Here is a 25450-nt window from a genome sequence, read left to right as displayed (position 1 = left end):
AGCCTCCTAAGTAATCTCTTCTGACCATTTCCCCACAGTCCCAGGTGCTGGGTGAGGAGCACATCACCAGGCCATGTGCTGAGGGTGCAGCGGACAGTGCAGGTGTGAATTGGGGCTGTAGCCCCCACGTCGCACTCACACTGCACCTGTGCTGGGCTCCTGCGCCCTGTCCTGAAGAAGAAGCAGTGTGCTCCTAACTCACCACTCCCCTGCCTGATGACAACTGCTGGAGAGACAGCAGGCAAGGGTCCTGGTAGGATCAATCATCCTGAAGACGTGGTGGTGCAGAGCTCAGACTGCAGGTAGGATCCTGCAGGAAGCTGAGTTCACACTTGCTGGCCCAGGCCAAGCTCTGAGACCAGGCGCAGTCATGGGAAAGCAGGTCCACAAGAGTCAGGTCATTTGCTGGAGTTGTCCCTCCAGGACTCTGTTTGGGGATAAACTTTAGTCAAAGGCTAATATTCAGCGCCGCATCTACGTGAGCAGCTGCACTGCTCAGAAGCCATGTGTGGCTGGCGTGTGCCTGCAGAACAGCAGGCACATGGCACTTTCCCATGGTGGCAGAAGATTCTGGAAGCTCTAGACTGATGCTTCCAGCAGACATGCAGGGTCTCCTTGTCTGTGGAGCTTGGACTCAGGGGAGAGGTTCAGGGGTGATGACAATGTTTGACACTTGTAGCAAGAGAACTTCATGCATGGCATGCAGGCGACAAGCAGGTCCCTCTGGAATGTCCTCACCTCTTAGTCATGAAAACTGTGGCCATGGAGACTTTACCCAAACCCTGATAGTATCACACAGCGCCGGCGTGTTTCCAGATGCAGAGACCATTGTTCTCACTGACTCTGAGCTCTTGGTTTTCTGCTAAACATTGCTCCAATGTGACTCAGACACAAGTTCTGAGCTCACAACACAGAGATGTTGAGTATCCACTGAAGAGACAGAGGGAGCTGCCCCAGCAGGGACAGGCTCCTGCAACATCTGCATGAAGCCATGTCAGGAGAACAGGACAGGAGGACCTGGAGCCAGGGCAAAGGCTCAAGTCTCTTCAATGCTTCACATTTCCTACTCCTGGTCTGTGGTTCTCAGGAACATCTGAGACCATCAGCCCATCACAAGCAGCTCAGACCCTGGAGAGGGGACCAGGGAGACTCCTCAGTGATGGGCTGGACACAGTGAAGTCCTGTGCAGGGAGGCAGGTGCCCTTGAGTGGACAGGCAGAGATCCAGGAGACATTTGGGTCTTCCCTGACCTCTGACCTCTGTGTCCACAATTCACATGACCCCAAATTCACCACCTCCTATGGTGGTAACTGCTGGAGGGACAGCAGGAGAGGGTCCTGGTGAAAATTCTCTCCTGAGGACCTAGTGGTTCAGAACCTGGGCTGCAAGTGGGAGCCCCTGGGAAGCTGAGTTCCTGATCTCTGGGCCCAGGCTGAGCTGCCCAGGCCAAGCTCTGAGACCAGGCACAGTCAAAACTGACCACAGCCACCAGGGCTCAGATGGTCTCTAGGAAGGGGCCTTGGCCGAGCTGGAATCTCAGGGGGCAGTGTCCTAGAACCAAGCCTCTGATCTTTTTTCAAGACCCTCCCCAAACCCGCCCTCTGGAAGGCTTTATGGGTGGGCTGGAGGAGGGAAGGGCCCATGGGGAGGCTCTGAGAGGAAGGACAAGCCCTCGTTCTCCCTCAGCTGGAAGGAGCCGCTTAGGAAGCATGAGATTTATTTGCTGCTATGTTCTGGCCGACATTGAAGACAGACACAGGGATAGAGGATGAGGTTGGGAGCCACAGGGCATCTGAAGGGCCTGCAGAGAGGCTGAGCCCATCCCAGATGCTGCCCTGGGGAATGAGGCTCCTAAGGAGCAGTTTCCCTTCCTGTGGGGCTGCTGACATAACAGCCGCATGACTCGGAGGACCCAGCCTCCAAGTGGCCACACCCCTGTGTCTGTCCTTCCAGGTGAGCACTGTGGCCGGCTCCATCCGCATACAGAGACCACAGAAGAAACGCCATGACCATCGGCCTCACGGCCCTTCTCTTCCTCGGTGAGACCTAGAGGGAGGGGACGCCCTATCCTGGGAGGGGACACCCCACAGCCAGGCTCTGGACACTCAGCCCAGAAGAACACCCCAGGTTCAGAGGCTCCGGGAAGGCATGAGCTGCCCAGGCCCCACAGGAAACCTCTCACAGGGAACTCTCTTCCAGGGCTGAGTCTGGGCCCCAGGACCCCAGTGCAGGCAGGTGAGTGTGTCCCAGTGTCCCAGGTCCCTGCCCCTCACTGGGAGTGAGGGGTTACTGTGGGCAGTGGGGTGATGGGCTGATCCTGGGGAGGCCTGGAGGGTCCTGGGCTGAGGGCTGAGGGCTGAGGGGGAAGGTGCTGGGACCCAGCCTCTGATCTCCTTGCAGGGACCCTCCCCAAGCCCAGGCTCTGGGCTGAGCCAAGTTCTGTGATCACCTATGGGCAGCAAGTGACCATCTGGTGTGAGGGGACCCTGGGGGCCCTGGAGTACCACCTATATAGAGAAGGAAAGACTGAGCCCTGGGACAAAGAGATCCCACAAGAAACCAAGAACAAGGCCAAGTTCTACATCCATTCTGCGACAGAGCACCGTGCAGGGCGATATCACTGTTACTATCGTAGCCCTGCTGGCTGGTCAGAGCCCAGTGACACCCTGGAGCTAGTGGTGACAGGTGAGAAGACACTTGGGGACCCCAGCCAAAGGTTCTACCCTCAGGAAGGGAGTCTGATCCAGGTGTGACTCCTCTCACAGCAGCCCTTTCAGGGGAGGTAATATGGGAGGTGTGAGCCCATTAACACCCTGCCTCCTCCTCTCCTAGATGCCTACACCAAACCCAGGCTCTCAGCCTGGGCCAAACCTGCAGTGGACTCAGATGACGATATGAACCTCCAGTGTGACTCAAGGCAGATATTTGAAAGGTTTATTCTGACTGAAGAAGAACATCAGTTCTCATGGACCCTGGACTCAGAACTAGACCCCAATGGATGGTCCCAGGCTGTGTTCTCTATGAACCCCATGACACCTGGACACAAATGGGTGTTCAGATGTTCTGGCTTTTACAGGAAATATCCCCACGTGTGGTCAAAACCTAGTGAACCCTTGGAAATCATGTTGCCAGGTAAGGAAGCCCCAAACTTTCCACACATGTAAAACCTGACACATGTTCCAGGGGCTCCTGGGTGTCCCATGGAGTGGGGGGAACCAGGACTCCTGAGCCCACTGGGGCCAAGAACAGGAGGCCCTGAGACCAGATGTCAAAATGACGGAGACGGTGAACAGGAAGCCGGAGGGTCCAGAACAGAGACAGGTCTTCAGTGGCTCCTGCAGCCCTTCTGCTCCTCAGGGACCTGCTTCTGTGTCATCCCCACGTGTGACCTTCACGATGCCCCTGTTCAGAGCTGACCCACCTCCCCTGCTACTTCCTTGCAGGGACCCTCCCCAAGCCCCAGCTCTGGGCTGAGCCCAGCTATGTGATCTCCCTGGGGAGCACAGTGACCATGTGGTGTGAGGGGCCCCTGGAAGCCCAGATGTACCATCTGTCTGAAGAGGGAAGCCCATTACCCAAGAAATCACAGACCCCCCTGAAGCCTGGGAACAAGGCCAAGTTCTCCATCCCATCCATGACAGAGCACCACGTGGTGCAGTATCACTGTTACTATCACAGCCCTGCTGGGTGGTCAGAGCCCAGTGACCCCCTGGAGCTGGTGGTGACAGGTGAGAGGACACTTGGGGACCCCAGCCCCAGGCTCTGCCCTCAGGGAGGGGTCTGCTCTCAGGGTGTCCCCTCTCACTGCCAGCCCTGGGGGTAACATGGTGAGGGTCCATTTAACTCGCTGCCTCCTCCTCTCCTAGGAGCCTACAGCAAACCCAGGCTCTCAGCCCTGCCCAGCCCTGTGGTGGCCGCAGGAGGGAATGTGACCCTGCAGTGTGGTTCCTGGCTGGGATTTGACAGGTTCATTCTGACTGAAGGAGAAGAACACAAGCTCTTCCAGACCCTGGATTCACAACCACAATCCAATGGTGAAGTACAGGCCATGTTCCCCGTGGGCCCCGTGACTCCCAGCCAGAGACAGACGTTCAAATGCTATGGCTATTACAGAGACAAACCCCGGGTTTGGTCAGCCCCCAGTGACCCGCTGGAGCTCCAGGACTCAGGTAAGGATAGCCTGTCTTTCCCTCCCACAATCCTGGGCACCAAGCAGGGTGTGGGCGGCTGCTCCCCAGGACAGCCCCAGGTGAGAGGAAGGATGGGAGCCTGGGGTCTGAGCCAGACCCAGGTGTGGGAGACAGAGTCCCGCAGGCAGCAGGGGAGGGGCAGGGGTGGAGGAAGCAGCCCTGAGCCCTGGCTCCCCTGCCCTCCAGGGGTGTCCAGGGAGCACTGGGGAGGCTCAGCCAGAGGGGCATTCTCCCTGTTAGGGGCAGGGTCAGCAGAGTCCTCTATGATGTGAGCACCCCACCCCATCACTGGAATGAAGAACAGGCCAGGTGGGCAGCAGAGAGGTCACTGGGAGGCCACAGGGCAGAGGCAGTAGAGTGAGGAGAGACAGGGGTCCCAGGGCAGCCCAGCCCCTCACCCTCCTCAGGTCCTCATTTCTAGATGCCAAAGCTTGATGGGACGCAAGGGCCTCTTTCCAGAGATTCCTGTGATCCTAGGCTGCCTGGACACACTCTCATCCATCTAAGTCTGTTACAGCCTCAGCTGGGCTTGTGTCCACAGGCCTGGCATTCAGGCAGAGACGTGGGCAGGGACCCCAGATTCCCAGGGGCTCAGATCTGAGCTGCGTAGGGAGGGGTCAGGAAGAGGGACATGTTGGGGCCCAGCCTGGTGGAAGCAGTAGCTGACTGTCCTGGCCATCAGGGAACCCAGCCTTAGCCCTCACCCCTATGGAGTCAAGACCCCTAAGTGGTGAGTGTAGGGCTATAGTTGGGTTGGGGGCAGGGCTGAGTGTGAGGTGGGTGCAGCCTCCCATGCAGCTGCTGCCTTAGTCATGTCCCTTCCTCTGGGCCTCAGTTTCTCCAAGTGTACAGGAGAGGCCCAGCACAGACCTTCCGGTTGCTCTCAGTGCTGACCTTGGCTGTGACCTCGTGGGAGAAGAGGCCTCCCAGGGAAGCCTCCAGGGCCTGAATCTGCATCAGGCCTGTCTCCTCTGCCCAGTGTTGGAGACATTGTACAGGGGAGGGGGCACAGGACCAGTCAGGGGCTTCCTGATGTTTCCCTGCAGCTCAGGGCTCAGCTCTGGAGGATGAAGGAGGCTGAAGTCAGACTCCCTGGGTTCATCCCCAGCCCTGCTGCTTCCTGCTGGGGACCCAGAGGAGACCCCTTGTCTGAGCCTCAGTTTCCTGGTCTGTAACTGGGTGGGTGGCATCCCTTGCTGTACACCTGTGGGGCAGGAGGTGAGGAGGAAAAGACCCAGCCCGGGCCCTGCACACACAGATGCTCACTTAAGCAGCTGCATGTCTCATCCACGTGTCATTCCTGCCCAAGGCCTGGGAAGGCACCTGAACCTCCTGATCGGGGTTTCCGTGGCCTTCCTCCTGCTGCTTGGCCTTGGCCTCCTCTTCGTCTTCCTCCGCTGGAGACACCGCTGCCAGGGAACAGGCAAAAAGGCGGGTGAGTAGGCCGAGGGTGACGCGGGCCTCAGGAGGAGGTGGCCGAGGGTGGGCTCAGGGCGCAGCCCAGGGAAAGCAGGCAGGTGGGCACAGTGCAGCTTAGGTCAGCTCAGAAACACGTGTGCAGAATCCTAGATCCAAAATCCAGAACACACTCCATCACTGTGTCCTAGGGCTTCCAGGTGTCCCTTTATGCCTTTCCATCTAGCCTGTCTTCAGTCCCTTCCTCCCCTGCAGGGTCTGTGGAGTGGGAGGGGGGGTCCGAAGCCCAAGCTGAGGCTCTGTCTGCCTCACACAGCACAGGGACAAGCTGACTCCCACCATCCTGCAGAGGCCGCGGAGCTAGCACCTGAGACCAGTGTCCTGCACAAGAGGTGATTCCCGCCCAAGGACCCAGACCCACTCTAGCCTGCCGTGCCTCCCGGCCACCTGACACCCCTTGTCTCCCCAGCTCCAGCCCAGCTGCTACAGCCCAGGAGGAGCACCCCTGTGAGGAGCACCCCTGCGAGTGGGAGAGGGGCCTGGGCGGGGGGTATGGGGGCCTTACAATCAGGAGTGGGGGCTGGGAGGGGCTGAGGGGACCTTGGCGCCCCTGCCTGGCTCTGTGTCCCCATGTGGGACAGTGCAGGGACCAGCGGGACTGAGAAACCCCAGGGGCTCTGGCCAGGAGACCCCCGTGTTCTGTCCCCACAGATGCTGATGTGAAGAGCAGGCAGCCTGAGGACAGGGTGGAGCTGGACAGTCAGGTGAGCGCCTCCGGGTCCCTTGTGCCCTCAGCCTCTGGCTGGCTGGCAGCTGCTCTCTCTCCGGGTCTCAGGAGACTCATGAGGAATGAGCCACCGCGCAGTCCCCAGGCTCCCTGCACTCGCCCCTCCAGGGTTCACTGGAGCCCCTTCTTGCAGACACAAGAGGGAGCAGGGCTCCCCCTCCCTGAGCTGCCTCAAGGGGGGCAACAGGACATCAATGGAGTGTCAGGAGTGACAAGCGCTGCTGAGGACAGAGAGCAGAGAGAGGGATGGATGTGTGGGCTTGGGGGCTCTGATGAGGTGAGCCCAGCACGAGGCTGGAGGACAGGGCCACATGCGTACCTTATGGACCAGCACCCACAGTGAGGACACACAGGTGCCAAGGTAATGAGGCAGCAACACACTCCTCAGGAAGATGGAGCCGATGACAGGGCTCAGAGTGTGGGGAGGGGAGGCTGGGGCTGCAGGAGGAGGCTGCCAGAGCCCCAAGGCTGAGGGAAGCCTGTGGAGACCACAGCAGGAGGTGACATACTCCAACTTCAGTCTTTAAAGGATCACGCTGGTCATCATGTGGGAAAGTGGCTGGAGGAGGTGCAGGTGGAATGGAGGGGCTCTGTCTCTGTCTCTGTGCCTCTCACTGCAGAGCCCACATCACAGAGACCCCCAGGAGTGAAGGATGACCAGGGGAGCTCTAGACCCCAGAGGGGAGGAGCCTCCCCTTCTCACCTGCTCCATAGGAATCCCTGGATGCAAAGGACACAGGACAGGATGGGCAGACAGATGGTCAGGTGCCCTGTCCCCAGACCCTGGCTTCCCCCAGGACCCAGCATGCAGCGTGGCCTTCCTTCTCACTGTCACTCCAGGTGGCTGCATCTGAAGATGCCCAGGAAGTGACCTACGCCCAGGTGTGCAGCTGGACACTCAGAGAAGGGACACCCGCGCCTCCTCCTTCTCGGGAACAGGAATCCTCAGCCAAGCCCATTGTGTATGCTGCTCTGGCCTCTTCTCTCCACGAGCTGTCCTAAAGGACCCTCAGCTGGCTGTGATACCTGACAGCCCTCCAGACATTCCAGAAACTTCTGGGACTCGGTGTTTCTATGTTTTGAAAATAAAGCTAGAGATTTCTCAGCAATCAATGAGTTTAATGAAAAACAGACAGAAGTGGTGCACATTTCTAATCTCAGTACTTGGGAGGCTGAGACAGGAGCAGTGCAGGTTAGTGGACAGCCTCAGCAACTTATTGAGGCCCTCCACAACTTAGAGAGATCCTATTTCAAAATAAAAATAAAAGAGTGCTGGAATTGTAACACATGGTAGAAGCCCCCTGGGTTCAATTACCAGCAGCGCGCACACATACACACAAAATTGAATGATAAATTGGGCATGTGGTTCATGCCTGTTTGGAGACTAAGACAGGAGGATCACAGGAATGAGGAAAGTCTCAGCAACATAGCAAGTCTCTCAGCCACCTGGTGAGGCCCTGTTTCTAAACAAAACATTTAAAATAAAAGTGCTGGGGTGTAGTTGGACGTAGAATGTCTCTAGGCTCAGTCCTGGTACCACTAAATTGTAACGGTGTGAGATGTCGACGTGGGTTCTCATTCTTACGTTTAGAAAAAATAGCCAGAAGTGTACTGCTGCAAGCTTAAGCAATTTTTATTATTACAAAGGTAGAAAGAAGGGACAGACCACCGAGCACTGCATCAGAGAGACGCAGTGGAGTGTCTTGAGAGTAAGATGCTCAAGTTTGGAACTAAGAACCGTTTTTATAAGTATTTATTATCTCCTTTCTCCCACCCTGCTCAGCCAATAGTCTTTTTACCTCCCATGACCCAACGCAGGCGCAGGCCCACCAACCATCTCCACGATACAAGCCTTTCATGTTAGTTATGACCAAGATGTGTTACTTGGTTATCAAGGTCATGGTATATGCCCTCTTTGAAGAAAACCTGTACCATCCACCCACATCCTTAGGAAGTTTTCAGCCGTTTTCTATCTCTATCTGCTAGAAGTTATTTATTATGTTGTAAACTTGTGCCAGGCATGGGGGCGCCCAAAATCCCCGCACTTGGGAGGCCGAGACAGGAGGATTGCATAGGTTCAAAGCCAACCTCAGCTACTTAGTGAGGCTCTCAGCAACTTAGTGAGACCCAGTTTCCAAATGAAGTATAAAATAGGTCAGGTAGTAAAGACCAGAGGTAGAAAGCCTCTGGATTCCATCCCCAATACCATAACATTCCATGTTTAGCTGGGCTAACAGCTAACTTTTAGCTGACCGAGGTCAGTATTGGCTGCAGCTCTTTGCTGACAGCATAGAGGCAGGAAAAAGGATTTTATTGTTTTGCCTATGTGTGAAAGCTTATTCTTATTAGCAATTAATGCAGCTCTTATTAACAATCAATATAGGTTCAATCCCCATCATAAATAAATAAATAGAATTATGATGAAGATATTACATATCAAAGCTAGGAAATTGTTGTGCTTTACATTTTTTAATCAAATACTTAGGTTTTAGTTTGAATTAATAGTAGAGATGTGTTGAGATGTTTTGATTCAATATGGGGTGACTAATAATTTAGAGTGTTTTTAGAGAGTGGGCTTTAATAGAGTTTTAGCCCAGCCCTGAATAATACTGACTCCATTTTAAAGCCTGTCTCCATCTTAAATAAAGTTTTTTAAAAAGTCAGGTACAGGGTGGGAATAGTTTGCAAGAAGGTTCCCGAAATAGAAAGGAAGCGGCAGCCCGTAACCCAGCTCCATACTTGTATCAGGGCAAACATACCCTAGATAAGAGAGCCTCTCTCATGTGCCCCTGCTATCTTCCAGAACATCCGTGTGCTTTGCGTAGCTGCTTTAAAATATAGAAGTTGTAAATGTTAAGAATGTTAAGGCTGATGTAATAAGAATGACTGGCAAAATAGTTGTAAAATAGTATATAAGGTACCACTTTTGCTGGAATCGGGGCCCTTGCCAACTCTGTTGAGACAGATGTTCTTGTGTCCAGGTGCGAACCTGTAATAAAGTGTGACCATTACGAACTCAATTGGCGTTGGACGATTTGTCTCACGTGGGTACACCACAATAAAATGAGAAAATTAAGAATGAGGAATGATTTTAAAAGACACATTTTAGACTTCCAGGAAGTGGTGACCAAGAAAAGCGGGGCTTCAGAGCCCCGCTAACAACCAATCTCCATTACCACAAAATCAGCGCCTTTCATAGCCAGAAAACACCATCACCAGAGAAACAAAAAAAAATCACCAGGCTCCAGAGAGGAGGGGGACTCAGAAGGGAGCTCAGAGCCACAGAGGAGATACGCCGGCCTCACGCCCGAGGACACGGCAGCAGTGCCTTACTGCCGGCGGCAGCGGCGACTTCACCGGACGGCTACGGCTACAGACCAACGCACTCAACAGCCCACCAGGCTCCAGAGAGAAGCGGTGGACTGCGAGCCGAGGGACTCAGAGCAGAGCTCAAAACCAGAGAAGAAATACGCCAGCCTCATGGCCGAGGGCATGGCAGCAGCGCCATATTGCCACCAGCGGCAGCAGCAGCGAATTCACCAAGTCCACTACAGCTCCATCTGCGTACTCAACAACAGTGAGTCAAATTGCGGGCCCCAGAGGAGAAATCCCAGCACTGCACTCCCAGGGACTTGACCCAGTGGGGGAGTGGCAGTGGCAGAGATATCACACCTTAGGAGAATGCCCAACGTTGCACCCCCCATAGTCTAAAGCAGTCTCTATTGACTCCCTGGGTTTGAGACCCTGCGATACAACCCAGTAAAGGAGTAGTGGGGTCTGAGATACCACAGACTCGAGATCCAGAACACCTTAAGTGAAGTCATAGTGACCCAAGGGAAGAACTCAGAGAAGGCAAAAAATTCCGAAATCATGGGAAAGAGGAATAACAATGGAGCAATGAATGCCCTCAACTCCACAACATCAGAAACCAATAAAACAGAAATTCAGAGATTTCTAGATCAAATCAGGAAAATAACTGTAGAAATAATAGAGGTGCTTCGAAAAGAATTCAGAGAGAGCCAAAAAGAGATAAAGGATGCAATTAATGAAATAAAGGCCTCAATTCAAAGTACAAACAACCAATTAGACCACATGGAGAATAGAATCTCGTGCTTAGAAGATGAGCAATCCAAAAATGAACACATAGTTTCTAATCTAGAAAAAAATATCCAACAGCAGGAATCTGACATTGAAGAAATATGGGTCCATTTTAAGAGAGCTAACCTAAGAATAATTGGAATAGAGGAGGGAAAAGAAGGTGAAACCAAAGGAATCAACAATCTCTTCAAGGAAGTAATAGCAGAAAATTTTCCAAACATAGAGCAAGAGGTCGATACACAGGTCCAGGAAACTTATAGAACTCCCTTTAGACAGGATCGGAGAAGAGGATCCCCACACCACATAATTGTCAAAATGACCACTGTGGAAGCCAAGCAGAGAATCTTAAAGGCAACAAAAACAAAGGGCCAAGTGACATTCAGAGGCAAACCAATTAGAATCACTCCAGACTTCCCAAACCAAGTCATGAGAGCCAGAAGGGCTTGGAGTAACATATTCCAAACTCTGAAAGAAAACAACTTCCAGCCAAAAATTTCCTACCCAGCAAAACTTTCTATTAAATTAGATGGAGAAATAAGAAGCTTTCATGCAAAACAGAAACTGAAGGAATTTATGTCTTCAAAACCAGCGCTAGAGAAAATACTCAAAGAGATTAACTACAAAGAAGAATTAGGTAACACACACCAGAACCAGAGAAACAAAATTTTCCATCCAACAGACAACTAAGATTAGTTATCTGTGGAGATTCATTATTTATGTTAGTCTTTTACCTATCTCTAAATTGTATTGTTTGCTTTTATTGTTGCTAATTTTTAGGATTTCTAGTTGGAATATTAATATACCTTCAGATATAGCATTTGGAAATATTTTCTCCCATTCTATCAGTAATTTTTAACTCTGTTTACATTGTCTTTGGATATACAATATTTTTTATTTTTTAGGGAGTTTGTTTACCCTTCTGTTGCCTGTGCCATTGAAATTATATCCAAGAAATCACTGCCAATTTCAATGTTGTGAGGTTTTATGACCCAGATTTTCTTCTAAAAGTTTATAGTCTTAAGATTTATATTTAGGTCTTTTATCTATTTTGAGTTAATATTTGTATATGTGTTAGGTAAGGGTCCAATTTTATTATTTTTCATGTTATTATTATTTTTCATCAATATTTAGTTAAAAGATTAGTATTTCCCCCACCAAATGTTCGTGGAAACCTTGTCAAAAATAACTTGACAATATATGGAAGAATTTAGCTCTAGGCTTTTATTTAACTCCAATGGTTTATATATCTGCCTTTAGAACAGTACTACACTGTTTTAATTATTGTAGCTTTATATGGTTTGAAATCAGAAAATATATATCTTCTAGCTTTGTTCTTTTTCGAGATCGTTTTGGGTATCTAGAGTCCATATTCCATATTAGGATAGATTTTTTTTCTGAAAAATAAATATATAAATATATGATAGTTTCACCTAAAAAAAAGAAAAAAATATTCTCTGGTAAGAAAGAAAGCAAAAAGAAATATTGAAATATTATCTTTAAGTTATCAAAAGCTTGGTATCAGACAAATGAAACTGTTATGTGAGAATATCATTTTTAATTTTGGATAAATTGCTATAATACTAGATGTCAACCACTAAGCCAAGCATGGGAAGGAGAGATGGGGAGGGAATGGGGTGGGGATTGGGTGGGGGCTGACTGGGCGATGTGTGCATGTATGTCTACAAAAGGTTTTTTGTATCCCACTATGATGTATGAATACAGTGCAGCAATAAAAAAATTTTAAAAAAATTAAAAATAAAAAGACACATTTTAGAGGCACTCCCACAGGTATACACTTGCTCCCGCCAGGATGCAATGCAGCCTGAACCTGTGCCATGCTACTTAGACATCAAGGTTTCAAAACCGTGAGCTAACAATTTCTCTTTGTAAAGAGAAAATGGTACTGGGAGAGGGGCTCTTACTATTACTGTACCTGCATATGTGAAGGAGACTTTGAAATTGGTTAACCAGAGGAAGTTGGAGGTGTCTGGAGGAGCAGGCTAGAAAAAGTCTGGGTGCTCTAAGCAGAGGGCCCCAGGAAGTCCTGGTGAGGACTCAGAAGAACACAATTGTTTTTGTTTTGTTTTGTTTTGTTTTGCATTTTGTTGTTTTTTAGTGTTTTTGTTTATTTGTTTTTGGTGGTACTGGGGTTCCTGGAAACCCTTCTACCTCCAGACTACACTCCTGAACCTATTTTATATTTTTATTTGGAAACAGGGTCTCTTAAGCCAGCAAGGCTGGCTTCGAACCTGCGCGATCCTCCTGTCCCTGCCTCCCAAGCACGGGGATTACAAGCGTGTGCCACCACGCCTGACAGAAGACCACAATTCTGATTCCAATGTGGACAGTAAGTTCATGCTGAGGAGGTTCCAAATGGAAATGAGAATTCTCTCGGGAACTGGAATACAGGCCATCTTTGTTACCTGGTGGCAAAGAATTTGGCTTCCTTGTGTCCTTGTCCCTGAGTCTTTGTGGAAAGTTGAATGTAAAGGCAATGCCTTGAGCTATCTGGCAGAGGAGATTTCAAAGAAGAAAAGCATTTGGGCTGCTTGCTGCATGGTGACTTTTAACTGTTTACAGTCAAATGAGAGGTAAAAGAATGCTTTGAAGATAGAACTTATTGTGAAAAAAGAAGCAGAGAGGAAAAAGTTGGAAAAATCTTCAGCCTGGCTGGGAAAGGAGCAAAATAAGCACGTAAGGGTGAGACCAAGGAGGGCTCCAACCCACATTGCTGGCAAAGAGATTAAATTCTTTGCCTCAGGAACAACAGAAAGCATTTCTGGAGGGCATCTTAGAAATCTTCCCAAGCCAAATTATCTCAGAAAAGAGCCCCGGGGCCCCCTGGGAATTCGGGCCTGCCTCAGAGCACCCTGAGGCTGCAGCCATGGCTCAAAGGCTCTCAGATGCTGCTATGTGGGCAGCAGATCTTTCCATTCTCTCCTCTTGATGCTGGTTTTGCAAGTGAGAAAAATGGATCCAGCTGGTTTCTACCAAGATTCCAAAAAATAATCTGGGGCACCAGGCAGAAATTTTCCCTAGGGTCAGAGCCCCTGGGGAAGTGGCTAATGAGGTGGTGTATGATAAGTCAGGTCCCTCCCCTTCCCCACGTGATCTCACAGCAGGAACAGGAGGCGGGACCCCTGAAGCCAGAAGCAGAGATATGGCAAGGCTACAGATGACATACTTGAGATCAGATACTTGACTACAGATATTGCGAGAGAATCAGCATGCCTAAAACATCGGTGCCTCTCATCCACCACGTGACTCAGGCGGCCGATCAGGAGTATGCGCAACTCTCCAGACGCGTGGCCCGTTGCTCCCTTTCCCCATGGCCAGCTGACTCCCCGGAGTTGGGTCTGCACAAAGCAGCAGGCTTTGATAACCCAATTGGTGTTTTTACCTCCCTCCTAAACTCCCTAACTCTATTTTCAACCTTTCAGTGTGTTAGTAGAGCTCTGAAAGTGAATCCCAGTGGAGACCCAAGGAAGGTGGAAGTACCAGCAATGAGAAACACCCTTCCAGGAAAGCCGCAAGCAAGGTGCCACGCAGGCTGCAGGAAGCTGCAAACGTCAGCTCACAGCCTCAGAGAGCAGGCCCTCCCGGCAGACACCCACAGAGCCCCAGAACAAGGAGGCTTCTGAGGAGATAGAAAGGAAATAGGCAGATAGGGAAAAGGCCTCGGTAGAGAAAAACCTAATTTTCTGAGGGGCGAGGGGCCAAGGTTCAGAGATAAGAAGGACCAAAGCTTCACAAAGCCATCAGTTTACTAATCAACAAACCCAGGAGCCACCACCAGAGAAAGTCTGGCACTCCTGAAAAAAGACTCTTCAAAGGACTTGCAAATACCCTATGCAAATTCTGAGAGCTGCTTCCCAGAATTCCCAGGATCCCAAACTCACCCTAACCCAAAAGAGGACTCACAGACATCTGGCAAAGGCCCTAGTTGGCCACCAAATGGGGTTTTTCCCTCTCGGGGAGCCCCTCCCCTTTGGGGAGTTTTTCTCTCTCTCTCTCACAGGTCACGTTAGCCTTGAGAGAAGGCAGAGTGCAATTGAGGGCACGTGGCTCAGGATACTCTCGGGTAGTGACCTGAAGGCCTCGGCTGGACATCAAGGCTGACCAGGGCCCCTAGGGGTCACCTGCACCTCTTTTCTGGCAGATCACGTGGACCCTGGGGGTAAGTAGTTTGCAACTGACAGCACTTGGCTTGAGCTGACCTAAAGGCAGCTACTGGACACCAGAGACCCGACAGCCCGAGAGGTGTTCTGTCACTTTCCCTATTCCTTTCTGGAAGATCGCGTGAACTCTGGAAGAAAGCAGCTTGCAACTGAAGGCAATTCAGCTTGGGCTACTCTCAAGTATTGGCCTGAAGGCAACTGCTGGACCCCAGAGTTCTGACTGCCTCTTTGGGGTGTTCAGCCATCTTTCCTTACTCCCTGCTGCTTCCAATAAACCATTTACTCCTCTTCCTGCAGTCTGCGGGTGTCACTCTTCGCTCCTGTAGACAAGAACCCAGTAAGGAAACTCCAAGTTTCTTTTCAAGAAACTCTGTCTTATCTTTGATGAAACACCAGGTTTCTTCTCAGGAAACCCCCCGTTTCATCTTGGGGGGCTCATAAGAAACCCCCGTTTCACTTCCACCTAGGTTTCAAAGGATGTCTACAACCACTAGGGCCCCGCAGGCTGAGACCTGTCACTGGGGTGGAGCCAATGCCAAGCACCTTTCACCAGGGCAATGCCAAACAGGTGGGGTCAGGGCTGCTGAGGAGTCCCCGCTGTAATAAAGTGAGCCTAGGCCTTAGCTTCAGCACCGCCATGATGCTACCCTAGGTGACCCCAAGCCATTAATGCTTGTCAGCCTGAGAACTAATGTTTGTCACCAGGTACCATGCCTGTTTGGCTTCTGTAACTCCTGCTTAGTTTGCACCTGCAGAGAAACAAAGGCTGTTAGAAACTTTCTATGCTTAAAATAATCAAAAGGTGGACAATACAAGGGACAGACATGGGTTACTGAGCTCTTGCTTTCCATTTGACTTGCACACCTGCTGAAAAAAACTGTCGGGAATTGTCCATATCCATGAGAACCTAAACTCTTCCAGCTTTCATACATGTAGTTGGCATGGGGGAATTCGTGTCGTGTACATCTATGATGATCCAGAGGGTTGCGATGGATGTCTGTCAGGTTCTGTCTGTAACACCGTCTGATGTCTGAAAACCTCAATTCTATGAAACAACACTCACAATACAGTTTAGCAGACAGGGCCCAAAAAGCAACATGAAGTTTTTAGATTTAATTGTCAGATGTATTCCTTTAGCCTCTACCATCCTCTTTTAATAATCCATCTTCATCACATATGCATACCACAAACCTTCTGCAACTTTGCTTTTAACCTTCTGCTTTTTATCCTAGTCCTTTCTTTCCCATTTTGGGACAATCTTGGGATAAACTTTACTTCATACAAAATGCTTTCTTATTCTCACAAGATTTCCTTTCTTTATAACCACTAAAACTTTATACCTGCACACTTACTATAGCTGTCTTTTATTCTGACATACCTATTCCTTAGCCGGGTGGTGCCTCTATTGTAGTTTTTGGGGCTAATGGCTTCAGCTGAGTCCTAAGGCTTTTACTAAATGATTAGAATGAAAGTCAAAGATAGAAAGGAACTCTGCAGCCCCTTCCCTACCTACATGCTTTCACAGCACCTAAGCTCTGACTATACCAGCATGTTACTGACACATTTTCCCCTCTGTCTTCTTTAGCCACTTTTATTATAGCTTGGAGCAAGGCAGGGAAAGTCTGAGGGCTCAGACATATTTTACCAGAAAATTTATCCCAGAGTTCTGATTCTGGAATCTCCGGAGCCATGTATATGAAAAGTTAATAGAATCATTACCAAAAGAACAATAGCTTAGGAAGGAACACCTAAGTGCAAGGAGTCCTCTGACCAGGGACAACCCCCCCCCAAGGGCTTCATCTCCTTGAGATTTAATGCCACGTCATGCGTGCGGGAGCACGGCAGACTCCAAATGGGACGAAGCCGTGGCAGTGGGCTTTTTGCTTTTGTTTGTTTGTTTGTTTGTTACTTGGGATAGAACCCAGGGGATATTCTACCTCCGAGCTACACCCCCAACCCTACTTTTTAGTTTTTATTTTGAAACGGGGTCTCACTGAGTTGCAAAGGGTCTCACTAAGTAGCTGAAGCTGGCTATGAACCGCTATCCTCCTGTCTCAGCCTCCCAAATTCTGGAATTACAAACTTGTGACACCATGCCTGGCTCCTGAGCTTGAGGTTAATTTTGTTTGTTTGTTTGGTTGGTTGGGTTTTGTGTGTGTGGGGGGGGGGGGTACTGGGGGTGGAACCCAGAGACTTTTCTACCTCTGGGCTATACTCCCAGAACTATTTTTATTCTTTATTTGGAAACGGGGTCTTACTAAGTTGCTGAGAGCTTCACTAAGTAGCTGAGGCTGGCTTTGAACCTGTGTCATCCTCCTGTCTCAGCCTCCCAAGTGCTGGGATTACAAGCCTGCGTAACCATGCCCGGCTTGAGCTTGAGGTTTTGATGTATAAAAAGATCCCTGAAAAACGGCTCAGGGGCTGCACTCAGGACTAAACACCCTGGAGTCTAGTCACTGGCCAGCTAATAAAGACTATTTGGCTTAAAGTCTGAGTGGTCTTCTCTGGTGGTCACCCTATAATATTTATGTTATGGTGAAATATGTTGTGGTGTGTGAGGAGAAAAATAATTCCCCCAATACAACCACACAAACAGAAAAACCGCGGGTTCTTGTCCTGAGCTAATGATAAGTATACATAGCTCAGACACTTGCTGAAGAGTTAAAGAAGTTTATTAAAAAATAGAAATACAGAAGACAGTTAAAGCCCCATGGCATTCAGAAATGGCACAGGGGGGTGTTTCGAATGAATTCACTTAAAGTCCCTGCATGCTGAGTGTTCTTATCCCAACCAAGTCTGGGGCAGGTCCTTTGATATGTAGATATTCTACCCTAGTCCAAGTCTCTGCTCTGAGGCGGGGGGCAGCTCTGTCTCCAGCACAGACCCCACACCTTTTGTTACACTCCCAAAATGTGTTAAGTTGCTTATCTGGGATCTGGGATTTTCTCCCATCCTTGAGGCAGTTTGTCTCTCTTTAGCAATGTCAAAAGGCCCTTTTTTCCTGACACCCCTGGATTTCTTTACTTCCAAAGATACATTTTTAGAATTGGAAATCTTTCCCAATACTGGTACATTAACACATTTTTAGACCTTTCCCCAATACTGGTACAATTTGGAGCCCTCAGCAAGATCTTCAGAGACTTTGACTCTGGAGTACCCCCGCCCATCCCAGAGGCCGGGGCCGAGGGGGCTCGACACCAGACACCTAGGGAAGGCACCACCTGAGATGCTCCAGGGCCTTAGGAAACCCAGTCTCAACTCTCCTCTGGTAGAGTGGCAGGGGATCTGCCTAAAATTACATCTAAAAGAAAGTCTTCTGTGTCTGAAATCCTCTGGAGGTAAGTAAACCTGGAAATGGGTGCCCATTAGGCTAGACACTTTAGGGAAGGCTAGACGCAGCCACTGACCCAGTGTCCAAGGATTCATGTGAGACATCCCTGGCTGTCTCTACCCTCCATTAAGAGTTTTGGGTGTTGTACTGGTATTGGGAAGAGGGTTTAAAATGTATTAATGTGTCGATACTGGGAAGGATGTCCAACCTTGAAATATGTCTTCTTTACTAAGAAAGTCAGGGTTAGCTAACATGTCCTTGCATTCCTAAGAACAATTTAACACATTTTTGGGTAGAAGATGAAAGGTAAAAGCCTGTGTCTGGAGACAGAGATGCCTCCCCCTCAGGCCATAAATCTGGGCCTGTGTTTGGAGACAGAGATGTCTCCCCCTTTAGGCCATAAATTCGGCTGGAGAGATAACAGAAGCAGAGCCGGGGTTGGAGATAAGGGGTAACATAATCTCCAAAAATCAGAGGGACCTGCTGGACTTAGACAGGATAAAACTCAGTAAACTGGAGTTTGTTGGCATTTTCATTCCAATTGCCCCCCTGTGCCCCTCTCCGGCACAGGGCTGTAACTATCTCTATATGTCTACCTTTTTAATAAACTTCTTTAAATCTTCAGCAGCTGTCCAAGCGATGAATACTTATAGCTTAGGACAAGAATCCACGGTTTTTCTGTTTGTCTGTCTGTGTGATAGTGGGGGGGGGGTTACTTTTCCACACACACACCATGCACCTTTCCCCCCCAACCTATCCCCCGAAACAGGTATGAGAGTGATAAACTGTGTGCTGGTCGGTGTTTTTATATCTGTTGTCTGTCTTGTTACTAACATTAATTTTTCTGTCCAGGATAAGTAAAATTCTGTTTCTTTTCTTCTTTTTTTCTTTTCTTTTTCTTCTTTCTTTTTTCTTTTTCTTCTTTCTTTTTTCTTTTTTTTTTTTTTTTTTTTTTTTTTTTGGTACCGAGGATGGAACCCAGGGTCATTCTACCTCCAAGTTATACCTTCAGACCTATTTTTTATTCTTAGTTTTGAAACAGGGTCTCATTGAGTTGCAAAGAATCTCACCAAGTAGCTAAAGCTGTCCACAAACCATGATCCTCCTGTCTCAGCCTCCCAAACACTGGGATTACAAGCATATGCCACCATGCCCAGCTGCAATAAGTAAAATTCGAATTGGACAAAATATGGGGATGAGAAACAGTCGTTTCAAGACCCCTCCACCCCAAAATGCATGATAAAACATTTGGAATATGGTTTCCAGGCTAAAAGTGATTATGGAATTCACTTGTTAGCTGGGAAACTCCAGACATTCTGTGAAATTGATTGGCCTTCATTTGATGAGGTCTAGCTGGATGAGGGAACTCTGTCCTGGAAACTGTGTGAGCCATTAGAAATGTGGTCACAGGAAACCCTGGGCACCCAGACAAGTTCCCCTACATTGATCATCGGCTATTTCTCCTCTAGCACCCACCCCCATGACTTAAGGCTTGTGCCCTCTCCTTCGGAAACCAAGTCCTTCTAAGGAGGTCAGTATCAACTGGAAAGTTCCACCTTTGGACCTTGATATTCCTAACCTTATGCACCCAGTCATCCCCCTAATGGGACTGCAGTCGGGGCATCCCTGGGGGAGGACTCCAAGTCCTCCACCAGGAGTATCCCCACCTCAGAACCAAGGCAATTTCATGTTTGGAGAGGCACAGCAAGCGCTCAGCCTGTTCTCACCCTTTATGAGGCCCTCACCCCTGCAGGAGCTGAACTGCAGACCAACAGGGAGGGGCATCACCCTTTCATGGTCTATGTTTCCTTCTCGTTCTCCACCTGTAAATCCCAAAATCTCCCTTTCTCTCAAAAACCACAGGGACTCCTTAGTCTTCTTAGACTGTTTTCTATACCCATTAGCCCACCTGGGATGATTGACAACAGCTCCTGGCCACCCTCTTCATGCAAGAGGAGTGGGATGAAATTAAACTGGAAAGGAAGAAACTTGCCCTAGGACCAGGAACTGCCTCTCTGCCAGACAGCGAAGTGCGGGTTAGACCTGTGTTCCCATCCCAAAGGCCTGACTGGGACCCCAACTTGGACAGAGGTAGGGAGACTTTGGACAACTACCACCAGTTATTATTGGGAGGCATAAAGGTGGCAGAAAGGAGACTCACAAACCTCTCTAAGGTCAACGAGGTCATACGAGACCCCCAGGAGTCTTCTTCTGGGTTTCTGGAGCATCTCTGGGGGCTCCATTGTGTTTTGACTCTGATAGACCCCGATGCTTCAGGATAAAAAGGATCAATATGCTTATTGCAAGCAAAGGGGTCATTAAAAATAATGATTAATAAATGCCTTCAGAGGGGAGAAAAGAAGGATAAATGCACTTTTCTCAACTTCAAAAAAGACTGGCAGGGCTAGGAGCCCGTCCCCTTAAACCCCCAGGAGCCCATCATAAAAGTAAACAATGGGGACACTCCTATTCGTATCCTGATAGACTCAGGAGCAGCTGGCTCGGTGCTCAAGAAACCTCTAAGAACCATCACCCAGCAGCAGATGCAGAACCAGGGGCCACAGGAAAGACTGCACAGAGGCAATAATTTGATCCAGTCCTGGACCTGACTGATGACCCCTTGGCTGATGCAGACAATGTTGTAACAAACAGAAGCAGCTGTGTCCAGGATGAAATCAGGTATGCAGGGTCCGCTGTGGTTACTAAACAGGAAACCGTGTGAGCCCAGTTCCTCAGCCAGGGAACATCTGCACAAGAAGCTTCACTCATAGCCCTGACCCAGACGCTCTGCTGGGGACAGGGAAAGGCTATCACCACCTACAACAACAGCCAATATGCCTCTGCAACAATGCATGTTCATGGTGCTCTATACCAGGATAGAGGGCTCCTCACATCTGGAGGAAAAGAAATCAAAAACAGGTGAAATTCTGTCCCTGTTAAAGGAAGTTTGGTTCCCCATGAAGGTAGCCATTGTTCATTGCAAAAGCCATCACCCCAGAGGCAACCGTGCAGCTGACCAAGCAGCTCGTGAGGTGGCCCTAGAACCCGTGGGGCCCCTCCAGGTCCTGATAGCAGTGCTGGAGCCAAACCTGCCCTTAAGCCCTGCATGTGTCCTTGAGGAAGGAGCTGGACACAGCAGGAAGGGACAACCAGAAACAGAAAGGAGTGATGAATACTCCCTGACAGAAGGCCTGTCCTCCCTGCAACCTTGGGAAGAGAGCTAATAGCCTGATTCCACCAGACATCTTACCAAGGGGAAACAAAATCCAGTGAACTTCTCAGATCCAGGTACTATATCCCTAAACTGGACTTGATGGTAAAAGACCTGGTCTCCAGCAGATGCCCCCATTTATACACAGGTGAAACAAAGAGGGAGACATCAGTCCCCACTTGGAGTCCGTACCTTGGAAAATGTGCCTGATGAACATTGGGAACTAGACTTTACTGAGATCTGACCAACCACGTGCTTGTAGACACTTTCACAGGGTGGGTAGAGGCATTTACCATGCGAGGTGAGACCTCCACCATCCTTACTAAAAAGGTAGTTCAGGAGATCATTTCTAGGTTTGGGTTGCCCCTCACTTTGGGTTCTGACAATGGCCCCACCTTCACGGCTACCAACTCTCAAAATTTGGCAAAGGCATTGAATATTGATTTAAAATTACATTGTGGCCGGGCGTGGTGGCGCACGCTTGTGATCCCCACGCTTGGGAGATGGAGACAGGAGGATTGCGCAGGTTCGAAGCCACCTGCGCTGGCTTAAGAGACCCTGTTTCCAAGTAAAAATTTATAGAACAGGTCTGGGAGTGTAGCCCGGAAATAGAAGAGCTGCCAGGAACCCCAGTACCGCAAAAAATAAAAAATAAATAAAATTTCATTGTGAAGCCGGGCATGGTGGCACACACTCGTAATCCCAGCATTTGGGAGACTGAGACAGAAGGATCACAGTTCGTGGCCAGCATCAGCTACTTAGTGAGGCCTTTTGCAACTCAGTGAGACCCTGTTTCAAAATAAAGAATAAAAAATCGGGCTGGGGGTATAACTCAGAGGTAGATTGCCCCTGGATTCCATCCCCAGTACTGCAAAAAAAGAAAAGGAAAGAAAGAAAGAGAGAGAGAGAGAGAGAGAGAGAGAAGAGAAGAGAAGAGAAGAGAAGAGAAGAGAAGAGAAGAAAGGAAGGAAGGAAGGAAGGAAGGAAGGAAGAAAGAAAGAAAGAAAGAAAGAAAGAAAGAAAGAAAGAAAGAAAGAAAGAAAGAAAGAAAAGAAAAGAAAAAATAGTGCTGGGGACGTAGCTCAGAGGTAGAATGCCCCTGGGTTTTATCCTCAGTACCTCAATTAAAAAAAAGAAAAAAAATTACAAACCGGGGGTATTGGTGCATACTTATAATTCCAACACTTGGGAGGCTGAGACAAGAGGATCATACAAGTTCCAAGCCAGCCTCAGCTACTTAGTGAGGCTCTCAGCAACTTAGTGAGACCCTGTTTCCAAATAAATTATAACATAGGGCTGGGCTGGGCGAGTAGCCCAGAGGTAAAAAGTTCCTGGGTTCCACCCCCAGTACCACAAAAAAAAAAAAAAAATATATATATATATATATATATATATATATATATATATTATACTGTGTTCTTGACTTACTGAGACTGGTCCCCTCTTTCTTACCCTAGCACCTCTAAAGTCCCTACTCTCTCTTGTACTTGATAGGTCGAGTTCCCCCCATGTGACCTCGCAGCGGGACAGGAGGCGGAACCCTGAAAGCTAGAAGCGGAGATATCACGTGAATCCAGGTGCTGCGCGACCCCAGGCATCACGACACCCCGGGCACTGTGAGATCCCAGGCATCTTGAGGCTCCAGATGTCGCAAGAGAATCTATGTTCCCAGGCTTAGCCTCACCCCCCAACACCCCTCCCAATTAAAACCCAGCACTTCTGCCCCGCCAGGTGTGACTCAGCTGGCCAACCAGGACTATGCAAGGGACTCTCCAGGCATGGCTTGTTGACTCCCCAGGGGGTGCTGGCTTTCCAAATAAAGCAGCAATCTGATAACCCAGTTGGTGTTTTTACCTCCCTCTTTAACTTCATTCAGTACTTGCGCGCACATATCCTGCTGTTTGCCATCACTACATTCCTTAATGAATGCTCTTAATTCTCCACTTCTTCAGCTGAACAAAGAACCTGGTTTAAGTAACAGAAGAGATGAGTCAAAATCAGAATCCATCCTGAAAGCACTAAACCCAAAATGGTGCACTGAGACCCTTCACTCCTCATGCAGTGACTCCATAGACTCTGCAGGAATCGCCTGGGATGAGCGCGGGTGGTGGGTGTCACAACCCAATGGTAGGCAGGGCAGGTCAGGGGTGGGGCTGAACGGGGCTTTGGGTGGGCTGTGTGGCATCTGGTCTCCTCTGACATTTCCCCCACTGGTCCCACATCTTGGGGTGCGGGGCAGCTGGCCACTGGGCTGTGGGCTGAGGAGGCAGAGCGCTGTGCAGGTGTGAACCTGGCCGTGGCCACCACATCCTGCTCACACTGCACCTGTGCTGGGCTCCCACATGCTGTCCTTCAGAAGGGGCAGTGTGCCCCAAATTCACCAACCCCCTCTGTGGTGGTAACTGCTAGAGGGATGTCAGGCAAGGGTCATGATGGGAAGTCCTGACTTCCCATCATGAAGATGAGGCGGTGCAGAGGCCAGGCTGCAGGAGGGAGACCTCAGGAAGCTGAGTTCACGATTGCTGGGCCCAGGCTGAGCTGCCCAGGCCACGCTCTGAGACCAGGCGCAGCCGTGGGGGGATGGGTCCACAGGGGTCAGGTCACCTCTGCTGGGGTTGTCCCTCCAGGACTCTTTCTGGCCAGGTGACCTGGTGACATGATGAGTCCATGTCTCCTTGCTTCCCAGATGGACACCACAAGCAATTTCCATCAGCCTGGCTCCCTAGGTGAGACAAGTCTCTACATAGTCAATCCCACCTTAAATTTGTTCCAGTCAAACTATTCCCAAGGCTCAGAACCCTCCACCTGTGGTCCTGAGTGGATGTTTCAATAATACCTTCACCCCCAGCCCTGTGCTTGCAACTCACAGGATGTACAGTTGCTGTGTCTCCCAGACCCACGACCCCTTTCCATGCTCACCACACTGGGATGCCCTGGAAAACCTGGTCACAGCTAAGGAAATCTAGAGCCCCCTTGTCCAGCCCCTGTCCAGAGGGTCCAACACAGAGTCCAGGTCCCCATGAAGCCAACAGGGAGCCTGGTGAGAAACTAGACATTGTCCTTGGAAGAGGGAACATTGGGGTCAGACTCTGGGGCTATACTGGAGGTTCAGGACATTCTACTCACTAAACTCAAGAAGCATCAATTTCCTGGACAAAGACGCCCCCTCTCCAGCAGAGGATAAGGTGCTCTCACAAAGAACGAGGACTCTCTTGTTCTCTGAAGGGGGCCTGTTGCAGAGGACCTGCTCCATGCGGGGTCTGCCCCATCACACTCCCTTCCTCTCTCCAGAATCCTCCTCCTCCCCACTCCCAGTCATCTGTGAGCAGGAGCAGCAAGATGCTTCCGAGCAGAATCTGGTCTTGGCACCTGCACTAGACCTGACCCAAGCTCTGCCGCCTCCACCTCCGTCCTGAGGAAGTGCCCTTGAGTGGGAGGAGAGGCCGGGGCACAGCTTCGCTCTAGGGATGCAGGGTTTTCTGTCCACACTCAGCCCTCAGTTGATCTCATATTGGCTCTTTGATTTGTACAACTGTTAGCACTTGTGGAACTTTTTGCACAGGTTGGAAGTGGAAAAAAGGGACTGATCAAGTTTAGAGACTTGGGGAGAGTGGAGCGATTACAAATGGCAGGTGCCAGGACATACTATCTCAACACAAGCTGTCAACAAATGGACTCACTGGGCTTTGCCTGCACAGAATGCTGAGGCTGCTCACAGGACACAGGGCCTTCACCTCCCGCCCTTCCCTCTGAGCTCGCTCTGGTCACTTGTGTTTGAGGGAAGTGGGGCTGTGAACAGAAACAAGGGAGCGTGTTCAGCGCCTTAGGCAGACCTGGGGTTTTTCTGGGGCTAAGATGGACACTATGAACCCGGCCACATGCCAAGGGCTTGGTCACCAGCTGTGGCCCTGGGGGAGGTGGTGGGTCCTTAGGAGGAAAGGCCTAGAGGAAGGAAGGTCACCGCGGCATGCCTTGAAGGGGTGTGAACCCTGGCTGACCTCTGTCTTGGTTTCCTGTCAGTGATGAGGTGAGAACTTGGCTTCTCCTTCTGTATCCACCATGGTGAGCTGCCTCCGCACCACCAGAGCACCAGGGCCCAGCCTCCTCACTGCAACCTCTGCAGCTCTGAGCCAGATTTAGTGTTCCTCCTCCAAATGGATCCATTTGAGCTGTTGTGTGGGATGGAGAGCTCACGAGCACAACAGCTCTTGGACATCAGCAAGCGCCTCCCTGGTCCAG

At 49.9% G+C, this 25450-nt stretch overlaps 1 protein-coding gene across 1 annotated transcript; it reads left to right on the top strand.

The window, feature by feature from the left end:
• Positions 1 to 2005: 2005 nt before the first annotated feature.
• Positions 2006 to 24627, top strand: LOC308268617 (leukocyte immunoglobulin-like receptor subfamily A member 6; the record flags this gene model as incomplete). The annotated part of the gene is made up of 12 exons (XM_080703727.1): positions 2006 to 2039; positions 2200 to 2235; positions 2401 to 2685; positions 2833 to 3132; positions 3444 to 3728; positions 3867 to 4169; positions 5500 to 5625; positions 5923 to 5998; positions 6076 to 6179; positions 6318 to 6370; positions 20433 to 20580; positions 24503 to 24627. The coding sequence occupies 12 exons, from the start codon at positions 2006 to 2008 to the stop codon at positions 24625 to 24627; spliced, it is 1875 nt and encodes a 624-aa protein (XP_080559853.1).
• Between the last annotated feature and the right edge of the window lie 823 nt (positions 24628 to 25450).

This window comes from Muscardinus avellanarius (assembly GCF_963383645.1).
Source record: "Muscardinus avellanarius genome assembly, chromosome: 10".
Classification (NCBI taxonomy): domain Eukaryota; kingdom Metazoa; phylum Chordata; class Mammalia; order Rodentia; family Gliridae; genus Muscardinus; species Muscardinus avellanarius.
Note: the sequence above shows the minus strand (reverse complement) of the source record. Positions and strands in the feature narration are given on the sequence as shown.